The sequence below is a fragment of the Bos taurus genome, chromosome 2 (genome assembly GCF_002263795.3).
Source record: "Bos taurus isolate L1 Dominette 01449 registration number 42190680 breed Hereford chromosome 2, ARS-UCD2.0, whole genome shotgun sequence".
Lineage (NCBI taxonomy): Eukaryota > Metazoa > Chordata > Mammalia > Artiodactyla > Bovidae > Bos > Bos taurus.
Window position 1 is genome coordinate 62,396,621 of NC_037329.1, and position 20,366 is coordinate 62,416,986.

General features: G+C 43.2%; 1 protein-coding gene across 5 annotated transcripts in view; it reads right to left on the reverse strand.

Annotated features, from left to right (window-relative positions):
• ACMSD (aminocarboxymuconate semialdehyde decarboxylase) overlaps positions 1 to 20,366 on the reverse strand; it is a 63,481-nt gene that overhangs the window by 35,543 nt on the left and 7,572 nt on the right. For 4 of the 5 annotated variants that reach the window (XR_233606.5, XM_059874321.1, NM_001075694.1 and 1 more), the window contains exons 2-5: positions 19,207 to 19,251; positions 10,599 to 10,695; positions 5,869 to 5,918; positions 4,279 to 4,515 (exon numbers count right to left, since the gene is read on the reverse strand). Coding sequence is in view for 4 of the 5 variants with exons in the window: in XM_059874321.1 (XP_059730304.1) it covers positions 4,279 to 4,515; positions 5,869 to 5,918; positions 10,599 to 10,695; positions 19,207 to 19,251 (429 nt within the window). In the remaining variant the exon portion in view is untranslated. Of the gene's footprint in view, positions 1 to 4,278; positions 4,516 to 5,868; positions 5,919 to 10,598; positions 10,696 to 19,206; positions 19,252 to 20,366 lie in introns of those variants that run through there. The other variant, XM_015475773.3, reaches the window with a different exon arrangement.

Genomic DNA, 20,366 nt, shown 5'->3' on the forward strand with positions numbered 1-20,366 from the left:
CTTTTCCAAATATATTAAAGTGCTGGGATGATTCATCCTACGTCTACACATAAACAGTTGGGCCAACCAGGCTGATGCAATGTGACCTGTGTGCCTAAACATTTTCAAAATGGAGAAATAGTCCTGGGACAACAGGTGATTCTGGAAGTGGCAGGCAAAGTGTGGATTGAAGAAAGGACTTCTAATTCAACAGGTTCCAGGGAGTGGAAGAGATATAAATATTTTGAAGGGAGAGGAGCTAGTTGGTTTCTACCAGTGGATGCAGGCTGGGGAATATCAACTTCTTGGGATGGTGTGTGCTTGATAAAGGCACATGATCATGGTATCTTGGTGGGATTTCACTCTTCAGGAGGATAAAACTTCATTCTGTGTAATTGTGATGGTTCATTTCTGTTCAGTTAAAATTAGCACATACTTTTGATCACCTTTGGCATATGAGACATTGTAGAGAAAATAAAAATAAGTCACTTACACCTTCAAAATCATGATAACTCTAAATTTATTGAGCACTTACTGTGTGCCAAAAGGATCACAATAAACTGGAAAATTCTGAAAGAGATGGGAATATCAGACCACCTGACCTTCCTCTTGAGAAACCTGTATGCAGGTCAGGAAGCAACAGTTAGAACTGGACATAGAACAACAGACTGGTTCCAAATAGGAAAAGGAGTACGTCAAGGCTGTATACTGTCACCCTGCTTATTTAACTTCTATGCAGAGTACATTATGAGAAACACTGGGCTGGAGGAAGCACAAGCTGGAATCAAGATTGCCGGGAGAAATATCAATAACCTCAGATATGCAGATGACACCACCCTATGGCAGAAAGTGAAGAAGAACTAAAGAGCCTCTTGGTGAAAGTGAAAGAGGAGAGTGAAAAAGTTGGCTTAAAGCTCAATACTCATTAAACTAAGATCATGGCATCTGGTCCCATCACTTCATGGCAAATAGATGGGGAAACAGTGGAAACAGTGGCTGACTTTATTTTTCTGGGCTCCAAAATCACTTCAGATGGTGATTGCAGCCATGAAATTAAGACGCTTACTCCTTGGAAGGAAAGTTATGACCAACCTAGACAGCATATTAAAAAGCAGAGACATTACTTTGTCAACAAATGTCTGTCTAGTCAAGGCTATAATTTTTCCAGTGGTCATGTATGGATGTGAGAGTTGGACAGTAAAGAAAGCTGAGTACCAAAGAATTGATGCTTTCAAACTGCGGTGTTGGGGAAGACTCGAGAGTCCCTTGGACTGCAAGGAGATCCAAGCAGTCCATCCTAAAGGAGATCAGTCCTGGGTGTTCATTGGAAGGACTGATTTTGAAGCTGAAACTCCAATACTTTGGCCACCTGATGAGAAGAGCTGACTCATTTGAAAAGACCCTGATGCTGGGAAAGATTGAGGGTAGGAGGAGAAGGTGACAACAGAGAATGAGATGGTTGGATGGCATCACCAACTCGATGGACATGAGTTTGGGTAAACTCCGGGAGTTGGTGATGGACAGGGAGGCCTGGCGTGCTGCGGTTCATGGGGTCGCAAAGAGTCAGACATGACTGAGTGACTGAATTGGCTGACTGAATGTGTGCCAAAACTGTTATATATATATATATATGTATATATATATGTATATATATATATATGTATATTATATATATAATATTATATATGGGTTTCCAGGTGGCGCTAGTGGTAAAGAACCCTCTTGCCAAGGTAGGAGTCGTAAGAGACGTGGGTTTGATCTCTGGATTGGGAATATCCCCTGGAGAAGGGAATGGCTGTCCACTCCAGCATTCTTGCCTGGAGAATCCCATGGACAAAGGAGCCTGGTGGGCTATAGATGATAGGGTTGCATAGAGTTGGACATGACTGACTTGACTTAGCATGCATGCATATATGTATGTATCATATATATTGCAATTTCACAATTGTTAACTAGTTTAATCCTTTAGGAGATGAGTACTTTTTATTATTCCCATTTTACAGAGAGGGAAACTAAGGCAGATAGAGCTAAGTAAGTTACTGAGGTCTTCTGGCTAATAAATGGTAGGCAGTTTTCCACTGCCACTCTGCTTCATACAACAAAGTCATTTTTATACCTGAAAACTGATGTGAGCATGTTTTTGGGTTCCTTCACTGAGAACAGAGGTCTAGGAGATTAGGGGGACAATCAGGTGCTCTGGAGCTTTGGCTGACCTCGCAATGACAAAGCCAGTTTGGCTCACAGAAACTCCTCTCGTTTGTTTCAGCAAGTTAGTGGTGAGGCTGGCAAGTCTTGCTAACCAAACAAATGTGCTGTCAACCCCAGGACATCACAAGTCAAATGGGGCCAGGATGCTTTCTTGAATCCCCACAGAGACTGGCAGACCCCAAAACAGCCTAGTTAGAATGATTAATTGAACTGATCACATAAATGAAAATATCTATTTGGACCCCAACTGGCTGTTGTTGCTTTCTGAGCACCTTAGTAATTCATAAAGCTAAGTCCAATGAATAATAAAATGACTTATAGCTGAAGGCTTGCTCATACTGTGCTGAAACAATTTTATACACAAGTAAATAAATCTTCTTTTCAGAGTTCATTAAAGTTTCTAGAAAACTTTTGCTGGGTCAGTTCAGCCACTGCAGCCAATAATCTTCTGGGAGTTCAATATTTAGAGGAGCATTAAATCTTTCAGGTAATTAGGAGGCAATTTAACAGGCAGTCCCCCAACTGGTGGGCAGTGTCCATAGGCACAGACATGGAAAACATCCTTCATGTAGTCAGAGCTCAATAAATAATAAATGAAATAAATGATCAGTGATTATAGTACCTGATGGGTCCACCAACATCTACTTAATTCATTACTGAAGATTTTGTGTTTACAATGAAAATAACCAAAAATGATACTATTATAATTCTAGGACAGAAGAAATTTTTTAAAAATGCAATTGAATAAAGAATTATGCATCTTGAATTCTGGAATTAAGGAAAGCAGATTTAGGTATAGAAAGAACCTCCCAAAGTAGAGAGGACCATGGGATTGTGGACTCTTCTGCTGGATATTTCAGAAATGGCTGGCACTGCATTTGTGAAGATATATTTTATTATGCAGTGTTTCAAATATAGAAAGTTATAAACAATAGTACAATGAACAGCTACACGTTTACTATCTAATATCATCAAATATTAACATTGTGATGGTATATTTTTGTTGCATATTTTTATTATACTACATTTAAAAATAAATGGTTTAAAAAGTATCTTAATTGCGAGTCGGTTAAATAAAACAAGACATATTGCAATACTATGCAGTTACTTTAAGTCACTCATTGAGAGAATTTTCACTTAGGTTAGAAATTCTCAATTAGAATATAAAATCACATGTATAATAGAATTCCAATTCCATTAAAATATAAAATATGCAGATGTATGCACATAAAAAGATAAATGTACTGTTAACCATGGTTAATCATCTTTAGGTGGCAGAATTATGGGTTATTTTTGTTTTCCTATTTAAAATATAGTTGATTCACAATATTGTGTTAGTTTCAAATGTACAGCATAGTGATTTGTTTTTGTTTTTGCAGATTATATTCCATTATGGGTTATTACAAGGTATTGGGTTTAATTCCCTGTGATGTACAGTAAATCCTTGTTGCTTTTTTTAGTTTATGTATAGTTATTTTTCTCCTTATGCTTTTCTATATTTTCCACAATTGGATTACTTCATAGTTTTGAAAAATGATAAGAATTTTTTTCCAAAGCAAAAGTAAATACTTTGGGGCCTGTCATTAACCTGATCCTTTTGCACAGTAGCTGTGATGTGGGTAATAATTTGGCTTCCAAATGAAACCTCTTTATTTAAATTAAAAAAAATTTTTATTTTATATTGGAGCACAGTTGATTAACTATGTTGTATTTCAAGTGTATAGCAAAGTGATTTGTTTACACATAAACATGTGTCTATTCTTTTTCAAATTCTTTCCCCATTTAGGTTATTACAGAATATTGAGCAGAGTTCCCTGTGCTTTATAGTAGGTCCTTGTTGGTTATCTATTTTATTCCAAATTAAACTTTAAAAGGAGAGCAAGAGAGCTCAAAAGAAGAGAGATTTCACTGAGTTAAGGCTGCCCTGGGAAGCATTTTCACTTGTCCCTTTTTTAGTAGGATGGCCCTTCCTGTGGGGGAGCTCTTTCCACAGTCCCCCTGCATCCAGCTTGTCATCAGGCATTTCTCCAACCCAGGGACACCCAGCACAGTGCCTGCTCCACGTTGGCTGAGTGGGCACCTCATACTCACCGCGTACACTGGGAAGAGTTCCCGTGCGTTCAGGTCCCACTCGTTGATGTGGGAGCCGATCTGAACCCCGGGAAAGCCCAACTTCCTCACACAGCGCTCCATCTCCTTAACCGCCAGCTCAGGGGCCTGCATGGGCAACGTCCCCAGACCCACAAACCTCCTGGGGTGGCTCGCAATGGTGGCGGCTAGGTCGTTGTTCAGAAGCTGGCACAGGTCTAAAGTGTCCTGAGGTTTGGCCTGGCGGAGACAGGCAAGGGAAAGCACATGGTTCAAAACCTACTTTAGATATTTACTCTGCTCAGCACCTCCTCTAGGCTCAATCATTTGTCCCTCCCAGTGGCTTTACACCTCATAAACCTGAAGCACAGTTTGAGATAGGCACTTGGCCACAGAAGACCCAGAAGCCAGTCATTACCAAGGTAAAGAAAACTGCTAGGATATTGCTGATTAATTAGAAAACTGATGTAATCAGGGCCTGGAATCCTACACTAGACATAGAATGAGGGCAGACCATCTACCAACCCAAATAGGAGCCTGCAAGGCTCCCCCCACCCACACCAGGAACTGAGCCGGATATCCGGGCACCTCCTTGTCACACCTCCTTGGGGATGTCAGGCTGCTCATGAACCTCTCCTGTCCCTGTCTTTCTCCTTGTCCTTCCTGTTGGCGGTGACACTCAAAGAGTTACCTTAATAGCAAGATGCTGATGCAGACAACGTTTGCTTTCTGTTCTCCTAACTCTCCCTCCTTCCTTTCTGTCTTTCTTTTCAACATCATCCCACCCCACTGCTAAGAATCTGGTACTCTCCAGCAATGCCAGTTGTCCAGTTAGAATAGCACCCAATCAGGTAAATTCAGGTATCTTGAGGTCTTAGGGTATTTTTATTTTAAGCGGTGAATTTTATCATAGGAACAGATAAGTATTGAATCACTGATACTGGAATTATGAGCATAGGTGGCGGAGGTGAGAATAGGTTGGAATTTCCAAAGCTCCTTAAATCACCACATGCTTGAATATTTATTTGGTTGAGTGGGTACTTAGTGTACCTCCAACTACTTACAAAAGTGTCCTTTTGCAGGCTTGCCATCATGCCTGAAACTTTCAGCACTCAAGATTTAATCACTTGGGGAAAGACATCCAACTCAAGGAATCCTGTTTCGAATTGTGTGTATTTCCATGGGAGAGGCAACATATTAGGCCATCATCATCACTCCCGTCACCTCAAAATCTTTATCACTTTAGAATTAACTGGCTTGTCAGTTACTGAGCCTCGCTTGGCAGGAATGAGTCAATAGGTCGTTCTGATGGAGATTAAGATTGAGTCTAGAATTGTGCTGTCTAGTGGAAATCCAGTTCAAGTTACATAGTAACATGCAGCTATTGGCTACCATACTGGACTATGGAGTTCTAGAGCAAGGACATAACTAGGAAGACAGGCCTGGGAGAGAACAGTGCAAATGTGAGGGGCCTTGCTGATCTCTAAAGGAGAGTTGAGTGGGCAATGTCAAGACGAGGCATCTGTCTACTTGCTAGGGAACTGGATGTGAGCCTTTGCTCACCAAGGAGATGGATTGAGATTTCACACTCACCCAGTAGCTAAACATGACAGGAACCGTGGAAAGGGCTTGCACAGTCACTCCTAGACACAGAACCAAAGGCAAAACCAGTGAGAAGAATGACCCAGGCACCTCTGCATCTCCCAGGGCCTTGGAGCCTAGCAAGTCCCCGTCCCACCTTCCTTCTGCTCTCCCCTCCCTCACTGTGTCTTCCCTGTCTCCTTCTCTCAGGGTTCTCTGCCCTAGGCTTCCCTCATCCCTCAGCCTCAGTTCTAAGAGGAGGAGGAAAGGCTGGACAAAAATGAGATCATTGAAGAAAAACGAAAATGCCCATTTTTCAAAGCTTATTTCAACAACTGTGAAGTTGTATTTAAGCAAGGCATTTCCCCATCAGTTTTTTTAAGGTGTTTCATCTTAGGTCATGCATGACAGAGTATATTTCTCAGTCACCTTTCTGGCCCTGTAATTCATCTCCTAAGTGAGTCTGGGTAGAGTCCCACTGTCTGGAATGCCCAGAATGAGGCCCTGAGTGTGGTTCCAGATTCCAGCCTCCAGGATGCCTAAACTCTCTGATAGTCTCACTCCTGGAGCTGGGGTATTGGGAGAGATGCTGCCAAACCAAGGATGGGCCCTCTTTCCCTCATACACACATCCAACCCAACAGCAAGTCCTGTTTGCTCTACTCCAGTTCCTTTTATGCACTCACCTCTCCCCATCTCTTGCCACTGCCTGGTCCAAGCCACCAGCATTTCCTATGGGGACTGCTGCAGAAGCCTCCAAGCTGGTCTCCTACCATCACTCTTGTCCTCTTACAGTTTGTTTTCCACTTGGAAGCCAGAGTAAGTGTTAAAACTTAGATCAAGTCACTCTATTATTCAAAACTTCCAAGTACTTTTAGAGTAAAATCACACTTAGAGTAAAATCCAGACTTGAACATGGTATAAGGCTCCACACAGTCTCTCCTGCTCACACTGAGCTTCATTTCCCTCCTGCCTGTTTTTTGGAGCTCTTTCCTGCCCCATGGCCTTTGCACAGCTATTCCATCTGCCTGGAATGCTCTTCTTTTGGCTCATCACAGGATGCGCTCCTTTTCACCCCAAGATCTCCGTTCAAACATCAGATTCTTGGAGAGGCTTTCCCTAACTCCATGCATTCTCTGTCTCACTGTTCTGTTCTTTTAATGTTCTGTGACTTATTACAGTCTGTCATGACTGTAGTTAGTTGTTTATTCTGTGCCATTCCTTACTTGATCATAAACACCACATGAGCCTGTCTGTCTATGTCCCATCCCTAGTGTCCAGAATAGTGCCTGGCGTGTTGAACATACCCATATATGAAAAAATAGATCATTGTTTAGTGAGGACTAGACCCTACAGCTTTTGATTATAGAGCATCGTTAAATGTTGCCACAGATAGGATTTGTGTCCATTGATTAGTTTGCAACAGACAAGTCCCTTTCAACTGCAAAATCTTCACATTTTACACAAATGCTTTTGCTGACATTATTCCGTTTAATTTCTCTACTTTACAGATTGGATCTAAGGTCACATGGTCTGCCAGTGGCGGGATGAGGCTCCTGTCCAGCTTGGCTCCTTCCCTACACCCCAGTGGCCATCACTTGTCACTGTATTTCATATTAACATAGTAAATTGCATTATTTATGTGCTGGTTTATTTGGATAGCTATTCTTTAGTCTCTGGGAATTGAGAGGGAAAAAACAAGTCTAATCCAATTAGAGCAGATATTTAAAAAAACAAACAAACAGGTGTTTAAAAGTTTGGCATAGCACAGCATTCCCCAAATTTACTGCTTTACCTTGAGTAAAGTGGGCAGAGGCCAGGGGTAGAGAGAAGTGACATCATAAAAACAAATTCAGAGGCCTTCCTTTAAAAACTCTGACTCAGTGGATGGGGCCTGAAAAAAATTCCTAGTAAGCACCCCAGGCAATGCTTATCCTGAGGGAGGTTTGGGAAAAGCTCTCTTGGAAGAGTGAAGGAATGGGAGAGACAGTCCCGAGTACATTCCCAGCTCTACCATTTACTGTTGTGCGTTCCCAAGCAAAATCATTTAAACCCTTTGCATCCCTCAGGTGGGAATAGGTACAACAATGCCTGCCACGTAATGTGATGAAGCAACCCAGGAGCTACCAATTACATTTGTCTCCCGGTGAAAATGGCATGGCATGCTGAGATCTTCTGTGTTGTGCCTTTATCATTTTATTTTCTTACCTTGGCGGAGGCAGAAGGATACACTGTTAAGCCCTTGTGGCCAGACTGCCTGGGTTCAAATCCCTGTTTTGCCCCCTATAAGTTATGTAATCTTGGACAGATTGCTTAACCTCTGTCCCTAAGTTTCTTCATCTGTAAAATGGGTATAATAATAGTTGCTACCACCTATGGTTGTTATAGAAATTGACTTAATACATGTTGGGTGCTGAGAACAATGCCTGGAAACAAAATAAATGCTCAGCAAGGGTTAGCCATGACTGCTCTCTTAAGGATAGCCATGGAATGAAACACACAACCAAAACCAAAGGGGACATTCTTTATCTAAACTGTAGTCTTGAACAATACTTCTGACACTAGTCATCATTTCCACTAGTTTTCCCCTTGAGAGGTGGGAGCTCTGGTTCAGCTTGGGCTCTGCTATCAGTCTGGGAAGCCAGTTCTCTCTCCAGTGCCCCTCCCATCCCTGTTCTAGAACAGAGGCATGTGTACTGTTTTCTCTGGAATGGCCTATAGAGGTGCTTCAGGCTGTCCACAAAGTTCAATGTCAGTGCAATTTAGACATACTTTTAATTATTTTAAAAAAATCTATAAAGCAATATCTGGCCTAGAGTGCATGGATGCGTGTGTGCATGCTAAGTTGCTTTAGTTGTGTCCCAGTCTTTGCAACCCAGTGAACTGTAGCCTGCCAAGCTCCCCTGTCCATGAGATTCTCCAGGCAAGAATACTGGAGTGGGTTGCCATGCCTTCCTCCAGGGGATCTTCCCAACCCAGGGATCTCTTATGTCCCCTGCATTGGCAGATGGGCTCTTTACCACTAGCGCCACCGGACATGACTGAAGTGACTTAGCAGCAGCAGCAGCACCACTGGGGAAGCCCATCTAGCTTAGAGTTGCCAGAGACCGCCTACTCATTTTGGGGCTGATAGTTCAACTCAGTTTGTGCAGACCTTAGAATAAAATGTCTCCTGCTATCTCTGTGTATGTACTTGAACTTCTCATGCATTTGTCTTTGGTTATAAAGATGGTAGATACAAACTCTTTTGTTTGTGTGTATGAACTGTTTGTTTTCTGGATTAAATCTAGACCACTGATGTTAAAATTTAGGCCTGACAGTGTTATTGTGGGGGCTCCTCATCACAGCCCCTGGGCATGGCCCATGGGTGTACAGAAGGCTGGGTGCCCTTGTTGGAGCACGCTCTCCTTGGTGGCACAGCCAGCCAGGTAATAACAAGTGAAAGCACAATGTGGCTGTCATACCATACTTTAAAAATTAAATTTTATTTATTTTTCATCCCCGTCCATCATATCATATTTTAGATAGGCTTTCACAATTCTTTTGAACTGGGGGGACTTGTTTGATTTTTAAATATAGGATAAGGAATGCAAGCAGTTATTAGAAACTGTTATTGATTTAGCTAGGAAATAAAAATTTCCTAACTCTCCCCTTTCAAATGTCTGGATTAGTTTTATTGTAGAGTCTAGTGGGACTATCTGATTGCTTTTTGTGTCTGCTCCTGCTTCCACCCCATGTGTGTCTGTGGGGATGTTCTGGGCACTGTGCTAAAGAAAACTGCAGAAACAAGTTGAATCCTGACTCAACTAAGAAAGCAGTTGACATCTTTAATCTGTGAATTCGAATATTTACTGTTTTTGTTTGTTTGTGTGTTTGGCCATGCCGTATCATGTGGGATCTTAATTCCCTGACCAGGAATGGAACCCAGGACCCCTGCACTGGAAACCCAAAGTCCTAACCACTGGGTCACCAGGGAAATCCCTAATTCTTACTGTTTTAATTGACTCTATAAGTAAATACTATGCATTTGAATTTAACATTTTTAAAATAATAAAATACTACTTTTATCTTTTTGATAATATAGCACGTGTGCTACGTTGCTTCAGTCGTGTCTGACTCTTTGTGACCGTGTGGATGGTAGCCCTCCAGGCTCCTCTGTCCATGGGATTTTCCAGGCAAGAATACTGTAATGGGTTGCCATGCCTGCCTCCAGGGGATCTTCCCAACCCAGGGATTGAACCTGAGTCTCTCATGTCTTCTGTATTGTGCAAGAGGGTTCTTTACCACTAGCACCACCTAGAAAGCCCCGATAACACAGCATTCTACTTTAAAACAAGCGTACCTAATTTGGGGGCTTCCCTGGTGGCTCAGATGGTAAAGAATTGCCTGCAATGCAGGAGACTTTGGTTCAATCCCTGGGTTGGGAAGATTCCTCTGGAGAAGGAAATGGCTGCCCCCTCCAATATTCTTGCCTGGGAAATCCCCTGGACAGGGGCGCCTGGAGGGCTACAGTCTATGGGGTCTCAAAGAGTCAAACACAACTGAGCACACACATACCTAAAGTTTAAATCCACACTCCAAAAACATTATAGTGGAGGGTGCCATCCCTCCCCCAGTGAAGCTGAAACAGTGGAGAAAATGGGATCAGAGGTTGCCATCACATAAATCATGTAAGGTAATCAAAGGGCAGACTTGCCTCTAACACCAGATGGAAACATTGATACCTTTTCTCATTGTAAATACCTGTTTGGTCCATTTCTCTAAGACGAGCTTCTGGATCCCAGCAGTTCTCTTGGACCACTCTGAAGACCTTCCCATCTTTCAGCATCTTTGCTTCTCCCTAGGACAGAAAACTCACATCAGCAAAAGGTGACCTAAGCTTGCTTAGCTGGAGAAAGGAACAGTAATCCACTCCAGTATTCTTACCCGGAGAATCCCATGGACAGAGAAGCATGGTGGGCTACAGTCCATGGGGTTGCAAAGAGTCGTACATGACTGACACACACACACACACACACACACACACACACAAGCTTACTTAGATTAATTCTTCCTTGTATGCTTTGGGATGTGGTTCTCCCCTAATCTTTTTAGGCATTTTTCCTTAATCCTTGAAGAAGTACATATTTGTTTTTTTAGCAGAACTCAACTTGTTTTCCCCCTGCCTTAATATTGACTTGGATTTGAAGGGGTGTGCTCTGTGGGTGTCAGAGGCTGGATACAGAGAGAACCAGGTCATGGTCATGACTTTTTGGGACTATACAACTGAGGATTGTGTAGGTTACCTTGCCATTCTGAACTGCTGGCTCCAAAAGCTAAGAGGATGGCCCAGGATTTGGAAAACTCTAGATTTATAACATTTTAGAACTGGTAAATGGCACCCCACTCCAGTACTCTTGCCTGGAAAATCCCATGGATGGAGGAACCTGGTGGGCTGCAGTCCATGGGGTCGCTAAGAGTCAGACACGACTGAGCGACTTCACTTTCACTTTTCACTTTCATGCATTGGAGAAGGAAATGGCAACTTACTCCAGTGTTCTTGCCTGGAGAATCCCGGGGACGGGGGAGCCTGGTAGGTCTATGGCGTCGCACAGAGTCGGACATGACTGAAGCGACTTAGCAGCAGCAGCAGCAAGGACCTCTGAGGTAGGCCATGTTGTCCAACCCTGTCTTTTTTTTTTTTATTTAATATTTATTCACTTACTTATTTTTGGCTGTGTTGGGTCTTTGTTGCTGCACTCAGGTTTTCTCTAGCTGCAGTGAGTGGGAGTTACTCTTCTTATTGCCGTGGCCTCTCTTGTTGCGGAGCATGGGCTCTAGGCATGCAGGCTCAGTAGTTGTGGCCCATGGGCTTAGTTGCTCCATAGCGTGTAGGATTTCCCAGCCCAGGGATTGAACCCATGTCCGCTGCATTGGCAGGTGGATTCTTAACCACTGGACCACCAGGGAAGCCCCAACTTCTTGTTTTATAAAGAAGCAACAGATGGATAGTGAGAGGAAACAATTTGTCTGGCAGAGCAGGGCCCGCGAATGTCAGGACCTGCAGGGGGAGGCAGGCCATGCGGTGACCCAGTCTAGACGTGCACGTGAAGTTTGGTGCTGAGCTGCTGCTTCCCCCAGGCATCGTGCCTGCCTTGTACACTGCCTTTTAATACTCAGGGAAGGGGGGCCAAACTAAATGGCTTCTCAAAGCATGGCTGCTGCTGCTGCTTAGGCTCTAAATTGAGCTTCAGGTTGCTGATCCCTAAAGAAAGGGAAAAGTTCTCCCTAAAATCATACTTCTCAGGTTCAAATCATTATTCTGCAACTTATCGTATAGCCATAAACAAGTTAAACACCTCTGAACCTCAGTTTGCTCTTTTTTTGTTGTTTGTTTGCTCTTTTTTTCATTATAAGACATGTTACTTTAGCACCTACTTTACTTTCTCTGACTGATGTAAAAACTTTAAGGATATACAGTTGGAAAAAGAAAGGATATACACTTGAGGAAAAAAGACAAGTTAATAATCTGCCACTAAAATTTAGGTCATAAGCATGGAGATTGGAAGGACTGAGAAAAGGAAGAAGAAATTAAGGCACAGATTTCCATCCATGGAGATGAAGAACAGAGTACTTGAGTTGATGGGGAAGAGGTTCCATAAGCCTACTATTTTTGTAGATATTAGTAGTTTATTATTTAAAAATGTGTTTTATTGAAAAATAGTTGATTTACAGTGTTTATTAATTTCTACTACACAGCAAAGTGATTCAGTTATCCTTCCCAAGATGGTATAATGTGCCACCAAGATCCCCCTTCAAGAATAGAGGAGTTGGGAGTTCCCTGGTGGTCCAGTGGCTAGGACTCTGTGTTTTCACTGTGGGGGTCTGGGTTCAATCCCTGGTTAGGGAACTAAGATCCCTCAAGTTGTGCAACATGGCCAAAAAAAGAAAAAAGGATTTCTTCTCCTAGCTTCTGAGAATTACCAGGGAGTATTGCTGGCAGACAGCTCTCAGTTGTCAGTCCCTATGGAGAAAATAGGAAGATTGCCTTGGGTGAAGAGAACCACTTCCCTAAAGTCCTGCCTCATTTCCAGGGAAGCCCATTTCCAATGATTGATTACTGTAGAGCAAAGGCCCCTCTTCTTTGCTCCCCACCCCCAACTTGGGACCCCTGTGGAGGTTAGTTCTAGAGCTTCTTAAGGGTCAGCTTAGACCTCTGTTGAGAACATCACAGCTCAACATTGCCCTGTTGTATCCTACTTCCTCCTTTCCCCTTCCACTGATGTCCATTCTGAGAGCACGTCCTATTAAACCTTTTGCATGCTCACCTCCATCTCAGAGTCTGATTCCCAAGGAACCTCAGAATCTCACCTGTGATGCTTCTGATTCTTAAGTTCTAGTTTTAATACTGTCTACAAACGAGTCCAAGTATAGCTGATATTTCAAATGTCTGGTATTGTGTATCACTAAAAAGTGTATTTTATAGAATGACCATGTTATCCAGCAATCCCACTCCTTGGCACATATCCAGACAAAACTTCAATTCAAAAAGATACAAGCACCCCTATGTTCATAGCAGCACTATCCACAATAGCCAAGACATAGAAACAGCCTAAATGTTTATTGACAGATGAATGGATAAAGAAGATGTAGTACAATGAAATACTACTCTGTCATAAGAAGAATGAGATAATGCCATTTGCAGCAGCATGCATTCAACTAGAGATTATCACACTAGGTAAAGTAAGAAAGAGAGACAGAAATACCATATAATATCATTTATATGTGGAATCTAAAATTTGGCACAAACGAACCTACCTATGAAACAGAAACAGACTAAAAGACATAGAGATCAGACTTGTGGTTGCCAAGGGGGAGGACGATGAAGGAGGGATGGCCTGGCAGTTTGGGTTTAGTAGATGCAAGCTATTACATATAGAAATAGTGGACAAGAAGGAAAATAATAGCGCAGGGGAAAAAAGAAAAAAAAATGTATTTTAAAATTCTGTCTTTTATCAACAGATTTCCATTCTCTCCCCCCTTCCCCAGGTGCCCACTCAAGCTCTACCTCTAGACCATGCAAGCTGCTAGGCTGGTTGGGCTTGAGGTGCAGAGCTGGCAGAAATGACCCAGACACTGTCACCAGGAAGCAGCCTCTGTAATCACTGCAGCTGTCACTTTAAAGTTTCTGAAGGACAGCTCCATGGGAAGCTATGTTACAACCACTTCCAGCTGTATTCACTCAACCTGCTACTGCTCATCTCTTGCTCAGATCTGCTTGTCCTCCTGGCTCTATTGCATCTCTCCTTGAGGTCAGCATTATCATTCTCACCCCTCTGAGACTACATCATTTTTTTCACTTCCCTCTGCTTGACATGTCACCATCCCATCCACTTTCCAATATGTCTCGAAAATAGACCCTGCAGTGATCCACATTTCTCCACCCCCACTGCTCCAGCCTTGGTCTGGCCCTATCTTCTCTCATCTGAATGATGCTGCAGCCTCAAGCCTGATCTCTTTCTGCTTTCATTCTTATTCCTGTCTAACCCAGTCTCCACAAAGCAGTAGAGTAAACTCTTAAAACCCTAAATCAGATCTTGCTAGTTCCGCACTGGAAACTCTTGAATGGATTTCTATTGTCCTGAAGATAAAATGCAAACCCCTTAACCTGACCTAAGGGGCTTCATCATCTAACCTCTGCTTGTCCCCACAACTTAATCATGTGTCTCAGTTCAGTTCAGTCGCTCAGTTGTGTCCAACTCTTTGCAACCCCATGAATCGCAGCATGCCAGGCCTCCCTGTCTATTACCAACTCCCGGAGTTCACTCAGACTCACGTCCATCAAGTCAGTGATGCCATCCAGCCATCTCATCCTCTGTCGTCCCCTTCTCCTCCTGCCCCCAATCCCTCCCAGCATCAGTCTTTTCCAATGAGTCAACTCTTCTCATGAGGTGCCCAAAGTACTGGACTTTCAGCTTTAGCATCATTCCTTCCAAAGAACTCCCAGGACTGATCTCCTTCAGAATGGACTGGTTGGATCTCCTTGCAGTCCAAGGGACTCTCAAGAGTCTTCTCCAACACCACAGTTCAAAAGCATCAATTCTTTGGCACTCAGCTTTCTTCACAGTCCAACTCTCACATCCATACATGACCACAGGAAAAACCATAGCCTTGACTAGACGGACCTTTATTGGCAAAGTAATGTCTCTGCTTTTGAATATGCTATCTAGGTTGGTCATAACTTTCCTTCCTAGGAGTAAGCTTCTTTTAATTTCATGGCTGCAGTCACCATCTGCACTGATTTTGGAGCCCCCAAAAATAAAGTCTGACACTGTTTCCCCATCTATTTCCCATGAAGTGATGAGACTGGATGCCATGATCTTCGTTTTCTGAATGTTGAGCTTTAAGCCAACTTTTTCACTCTCCACTTTCACTTTCATCAAGAAGCTTTTTAGTTCCTCTTCACTTTCTGCCATAAGGGTGGTGTCATCTGTATATCTGAGGTTATTGATATTTCTCCTGGCAATCTTGATTCCAGCTTGAACAGTACATTCTGCTATTTTCTTTTGTAACGTATTTTATTTTTAAAGCTGTCCTAACCCACTGAATTGATATTATTACTCATTGTTAGGTTGCTATGCTATGCTAAGTCACTTCAGTCGTGTCCGACTCTGTGCGACCCCATAGACGGCAGCCCACCAGGCTCCTCCGTCCCTGGGATTCTCCAGGCAAGAACACTGGAGTGGGTTGCCATTTCCTTCTCCAATGCATGAAGGTGAAAAGTGAAAGTGAAGTCTCTCAGTCGTGTCCAACTCTTTGTGACCCCATGGACTGCAGCCTACCAGGCTCCTCCGGCCATGGGATTTTCCAGGCAAGAGTACTGGAGTGGGGTGCCATTGCCTTCTCCTCATTGTTAGGTTGCAACCCATTAAACACTGGACTAGATGATCCCTAGGCCTACAGTCCTCTGGTTTTTTATCTTCATGAAAGTTGCCCGCTGTCTTGCCCTTCCCACCCCCTGCATTCCCTCACTCTTTTGCTCAGCACAATTTTGTTACTATCTGTATGTTCTTTATTCATATGAGTGTCTTCTTGGTTCCCCAGTGAGAGGGAAATCATTTTGAGAGCAGGAACCTGATGATTGAAGATCACACAGAATAGTGTGGGTGAAAATACTAAGTGTGATTGCAATGGTGTGTGTGTTTGTATTTCAAGGGCCTGAAAAACGCTCAGACGTCTATGGCCCATGTATTTGAACTGGGCCGTGGATCTGGCCTCCCTTAAACGCTGTGGGGTGTTCCTGCCATCAGCACTTAATTCTACCCTACCCCTTGCTGCTCCTGAGAGGAGGGCGTACATAGTTTTAGAAATTTTCAACCAAATTATACATGGTCAACCCAAGGACAAATGATGTTTCTCAGTTCTGAACAAGGCTTTACCATGGCAAACAATACCCCTTGATTCATTCCAAAAGCATTGAAAAATCAAAGGTTAAGAAGAGAAACAAATAGGGCAGACCAAAGATGTGTTTGGGAAATACCTTTCAGGAAACAGGAATCTCTGAGGTAAATCGGTCATGGATGGGGGACAGAAAATATTATTCACAAAAGGAATGTAGGCAAATAAAAAGGAATTGCTCTAAGCTGAATTTGCAATTTGTATGTATTTATATGTCGTTTTCCAGTGACTGTGATCCCTGACTACGGTAATTATAAAAAAAAAAAAAAACCAATTTAGTTCTGCTTTGGTTTGCTTTGTTTTGTTTTTGAAATGGAGGAAAGGAAAATATCACTTTAATTTAGACTACTGTTATATCCAATTTTGCTGGAACTATGCAAGTGGTAGATTTGATTTGAAATATTTTCATTCTTGGGTTTCTTGTTGTTTGTTGAAGTTTTTTGTTTGTTTTGTTTTTGTTTTGAGAAATGCTGTTATGTTTACCAAACTTCTGTTGACACAAAAATGAAATGAAGGCCATTCAGATCTAGTTATGAAGGGTAGAAACTGCAAGCCTGGGACATGGAGTAAAAAAAAAAAGTTACAGGCTGCTCATCCTCCACTTGGGGCTTCCTAGTGGCCTTGTCATCATCTCCACTCAGCTTATTTTCTCTTTTGGGCAGACTTGAGAGCCAGCTTAGGGCTTCCCGGGTGGCTCAGTGGTAAAGAATCCGCCTGCCAATGTAGGAGATGCTGGAGACACAGGTTCGATCCCTAAATTGAGAAGATCCCCTTGAGGAAGAAATGAAAAGCCACTCCAGTATTCTTGACTAGAAAACCCCGTGGACAGAGCAGACTAGTGGGCTATAGTCTATTGGGTTGCAAAGAGCTGGACACGACTTGATGACTGAGCACGAGCAGGAGGCCAGCTTAGATCACCAGCTCCCAGGCTGGGAACTGGCACTTTTCATGGAAGAAGTGCAGTCTCGTGTCTAAACTGGCACTTAGTGGGCAGTCTTTGATGAAGGTGAGAATGAGCTGCCCCATAGATTCTGATATTTAAAAAAACTCTTTAATGATTCCTCACTGCCTTTAGGATCAAGTACAAAGGCCTAAGCCCATCCCCCAAGGCCCCGTTTGATGAGGCTTCTGCCTACCTCTCCAGCTTCTTCCTACCACCTTGCCCACCAAACTCTTATATGCCTCTATCTGACCCCTACAGAGTACACTATGGCCTTTTAATGCTTTTCTTTTTTTGGCCATGTTGCATGGCATGAGGGATCTTAGTTCCCTGACCAGGGATCGAGCCTGCACTCCCCATATTGGAAGTGCAGAGTCTTAACCTCTGGACCGGCAGGGAAGTCCCCAGGGGATCTGTTTAAGCCATTAAGACCTTTCAAGGAAGTTACATTGCATTAAGGCTAAAATCTGGCCTCCTTAGCACGTCCTTCAAGTCTGTCCATAATCTGGTCCCTGCTCGCCTCTTTTCCTGCCATCTCCCCTTGCACCACATCTTAGCCAAACTGTCCTCCTTGTTCTTTGAACACAGCCCTTCCACACATGGTGCCTTTGCAACTGCTATTCCCTCATCCAGGGACACTCTTCCAGGGTTTTCCTTCTCATCATCTTAAGTCTTTGTTAGCTCCCCAACCAGCCAGCCCAGACAAATCTCCCAGTCACCCCTTGTTCCAGCACTGCTTTTTATTCCATCCTCTGAAGTGATTATGTTTGTTTGCTGCCCCTAGAATTTGAGCAGGGAGCATGTCTGTCTTGTTCACCAGCATATTCCATGTGTCTAGCCTGGTGGGCCTGGCATCAAATAGGTGTCATAAATATCAGTGAGTGAGTGAGTGTGTAGAGCCAGTGGTTTTCAAGCTTGAGTAAATATCAGAATCAACTGGAGACTTGTCAAAATACAGATTGCTGGCCCAATCCTCAGCATTCCTGATTTTGTATGTCTGAGGTGAGGCCCAAGAATTGGCCTTTCTCCCAAGTTCCCAGGTGACACTGAACTTGCTGGTCTGCAGACCATACTTTGAGAAATGCTGATACCAGCCCAAGCCAAGTGCTTGAGTTCTGGGTTTACGGATGTTTCATATCCCCATGCCTTCGCTCCCTGTCTTTGTTTTCTTTTTTCCTTTATTCCTCGGGCAAACCTTCACCTCTGCTTCCAGACTCAGGAAGAGCATCACTTCTTCCAGGAGGCCTTCTCCAAATCCTTAGTGCCCAAATCTATATCCTCCAGTACCTGGTCCTTATCTTGTCACAGTGCCTTGAATTATCCCTGGTCTTCCCATACCCCCAGTCCTTCAGGGCTAACTTAGTCATGTTTGTGCTTTGCTGGAAGCTCAGGAGGGTTCCCCCTGCCCTCCATGAGGGCATGTGATGCCTCTGAAAATGAAGTTGGCCCAGACCCCTAGTTGGCAGCTCACTCTCAGGCCTCATTATGTGCTAAATGCTTTGCCCCAAGTCTTCCTCCTCTTGCTCTTTCCTCAGACTAAACTCCACCCTTAATAACAGTGGCTTCTTCTTGGTTTTGTCTCCATGTTTAATTTCTCCACCTGTGCTCAAACCTAAACTCTTCCATTTATTTGGTCGACCTTAATATACTGTCATAACTGTGGAGAGAGCTAGGTTGCTTCCTTGAGGCAGAGCAATGCTAAAATTGGTTCCAGGGCAAAAATAAAAAAAAAAAAGAGAGAGAGAGAGAGATTTCTTCATGGCTTCTCCAATTTCAATTTTATCTTTCTAAATGCTGCTCTTTGAAGTTACACCCATTTTTCAAAATACTTTGGAGAAACCTCAGTGCTGCCTACTATAAAGCTCAGTTGGAGGGCAAAAGAGTTGGGGGTCCCTGGAGGACCGAGTGCAGGAAGGTCTCAGACTCAGTTTGTCCAGGGGTCTGAGGCATAGTTGTTCTTTGGGAGACACTCACCTTGCCATTGTGTTGGAGCTGCACCCAGCCTCCATAACCGAATCTCTGTGGGAAAAGGGGAGAACAATCAGACTAGAAGACCACAGCAGAGAGGACTGCAAGAAGGCGGAGTCCCTGGGCTAGAGCATCCAAGTGCCATCCTTTCAAACAACTTCCCATTTCCTTCCCCATGACCATGACCACTTATTCCATGTTTATATTCCAATCAGGTTATTTTTTCCTGAAATTTTCAGGAAGAAAATTCTATATCACAGAAGTGCTAGTTTTATTATTTTTTCCTAATGCATGTTACAGCATGTTAAAAATTTGTTTTATTTTTTAAAATTTTAATTCATTTATACATATTAGTTTATTTTTCTGGCCATGTGGTATGTGGGATATTAGTTCCTCAATCAGGGATCAAACCCATGCCTCCTGCAGGAGAAGTGTGGAGTCTTAACCACTGGACCACCAGGGAAGTCCCTGCAATTTCTGAATAAGGATGAACATTAAAAAATATTTGCTTGTGTACCACCTAAAATCCTTTTCAGACCACTAGCAGTACAGGCTGGAAGGACCACTCTTTAGGAAATACCATCTTAGAACATTAACCCTGCTCTTCAAACTGTGGGATGCAATCCATGAGTAGATCATGAAATCAATTCAGTAGTTAATAACCCAGATGTTCTGAAAACATGAAATAGTATGTGTAACAGACGCCACTGCTGTCCTACCCATATTCCTTCCCTGTAGTACTTCTGTGAACACCAGCCCTCTTTCAAGCAAAAGTGCTCACATTTTTTGGACAAGATTTTCCCTTTTGCCATTGTAGCCAACTTTGATTAACCAACCTCTAGAGGATCAGAAAGTGAACACTTTGACTTTTCACTTTCACGCATTGGAGAAGGAAATGGCAACCCACTCCAGTGTTCTTGCCTGGAGAATCCCAGGGATGGGGGAGCCTGGTGGGCTGCCGTCTATGGGGTCGCACAGAGTCGGACACGACTGAAGTGACTTAGCAGCAGCAGCAGCAGAGGATCAGAAGTACTAGGAAATTAGTGACCCCTTTCTTGCCTGTCCCCCAGATCCCTCAGTCATGACCCAGGGCATTTGTATATAAACAGCATACACTGTTTTCTCAGCCCCTTGGGCAGGGTGGCTCTGAGGTGAGGCACACATTC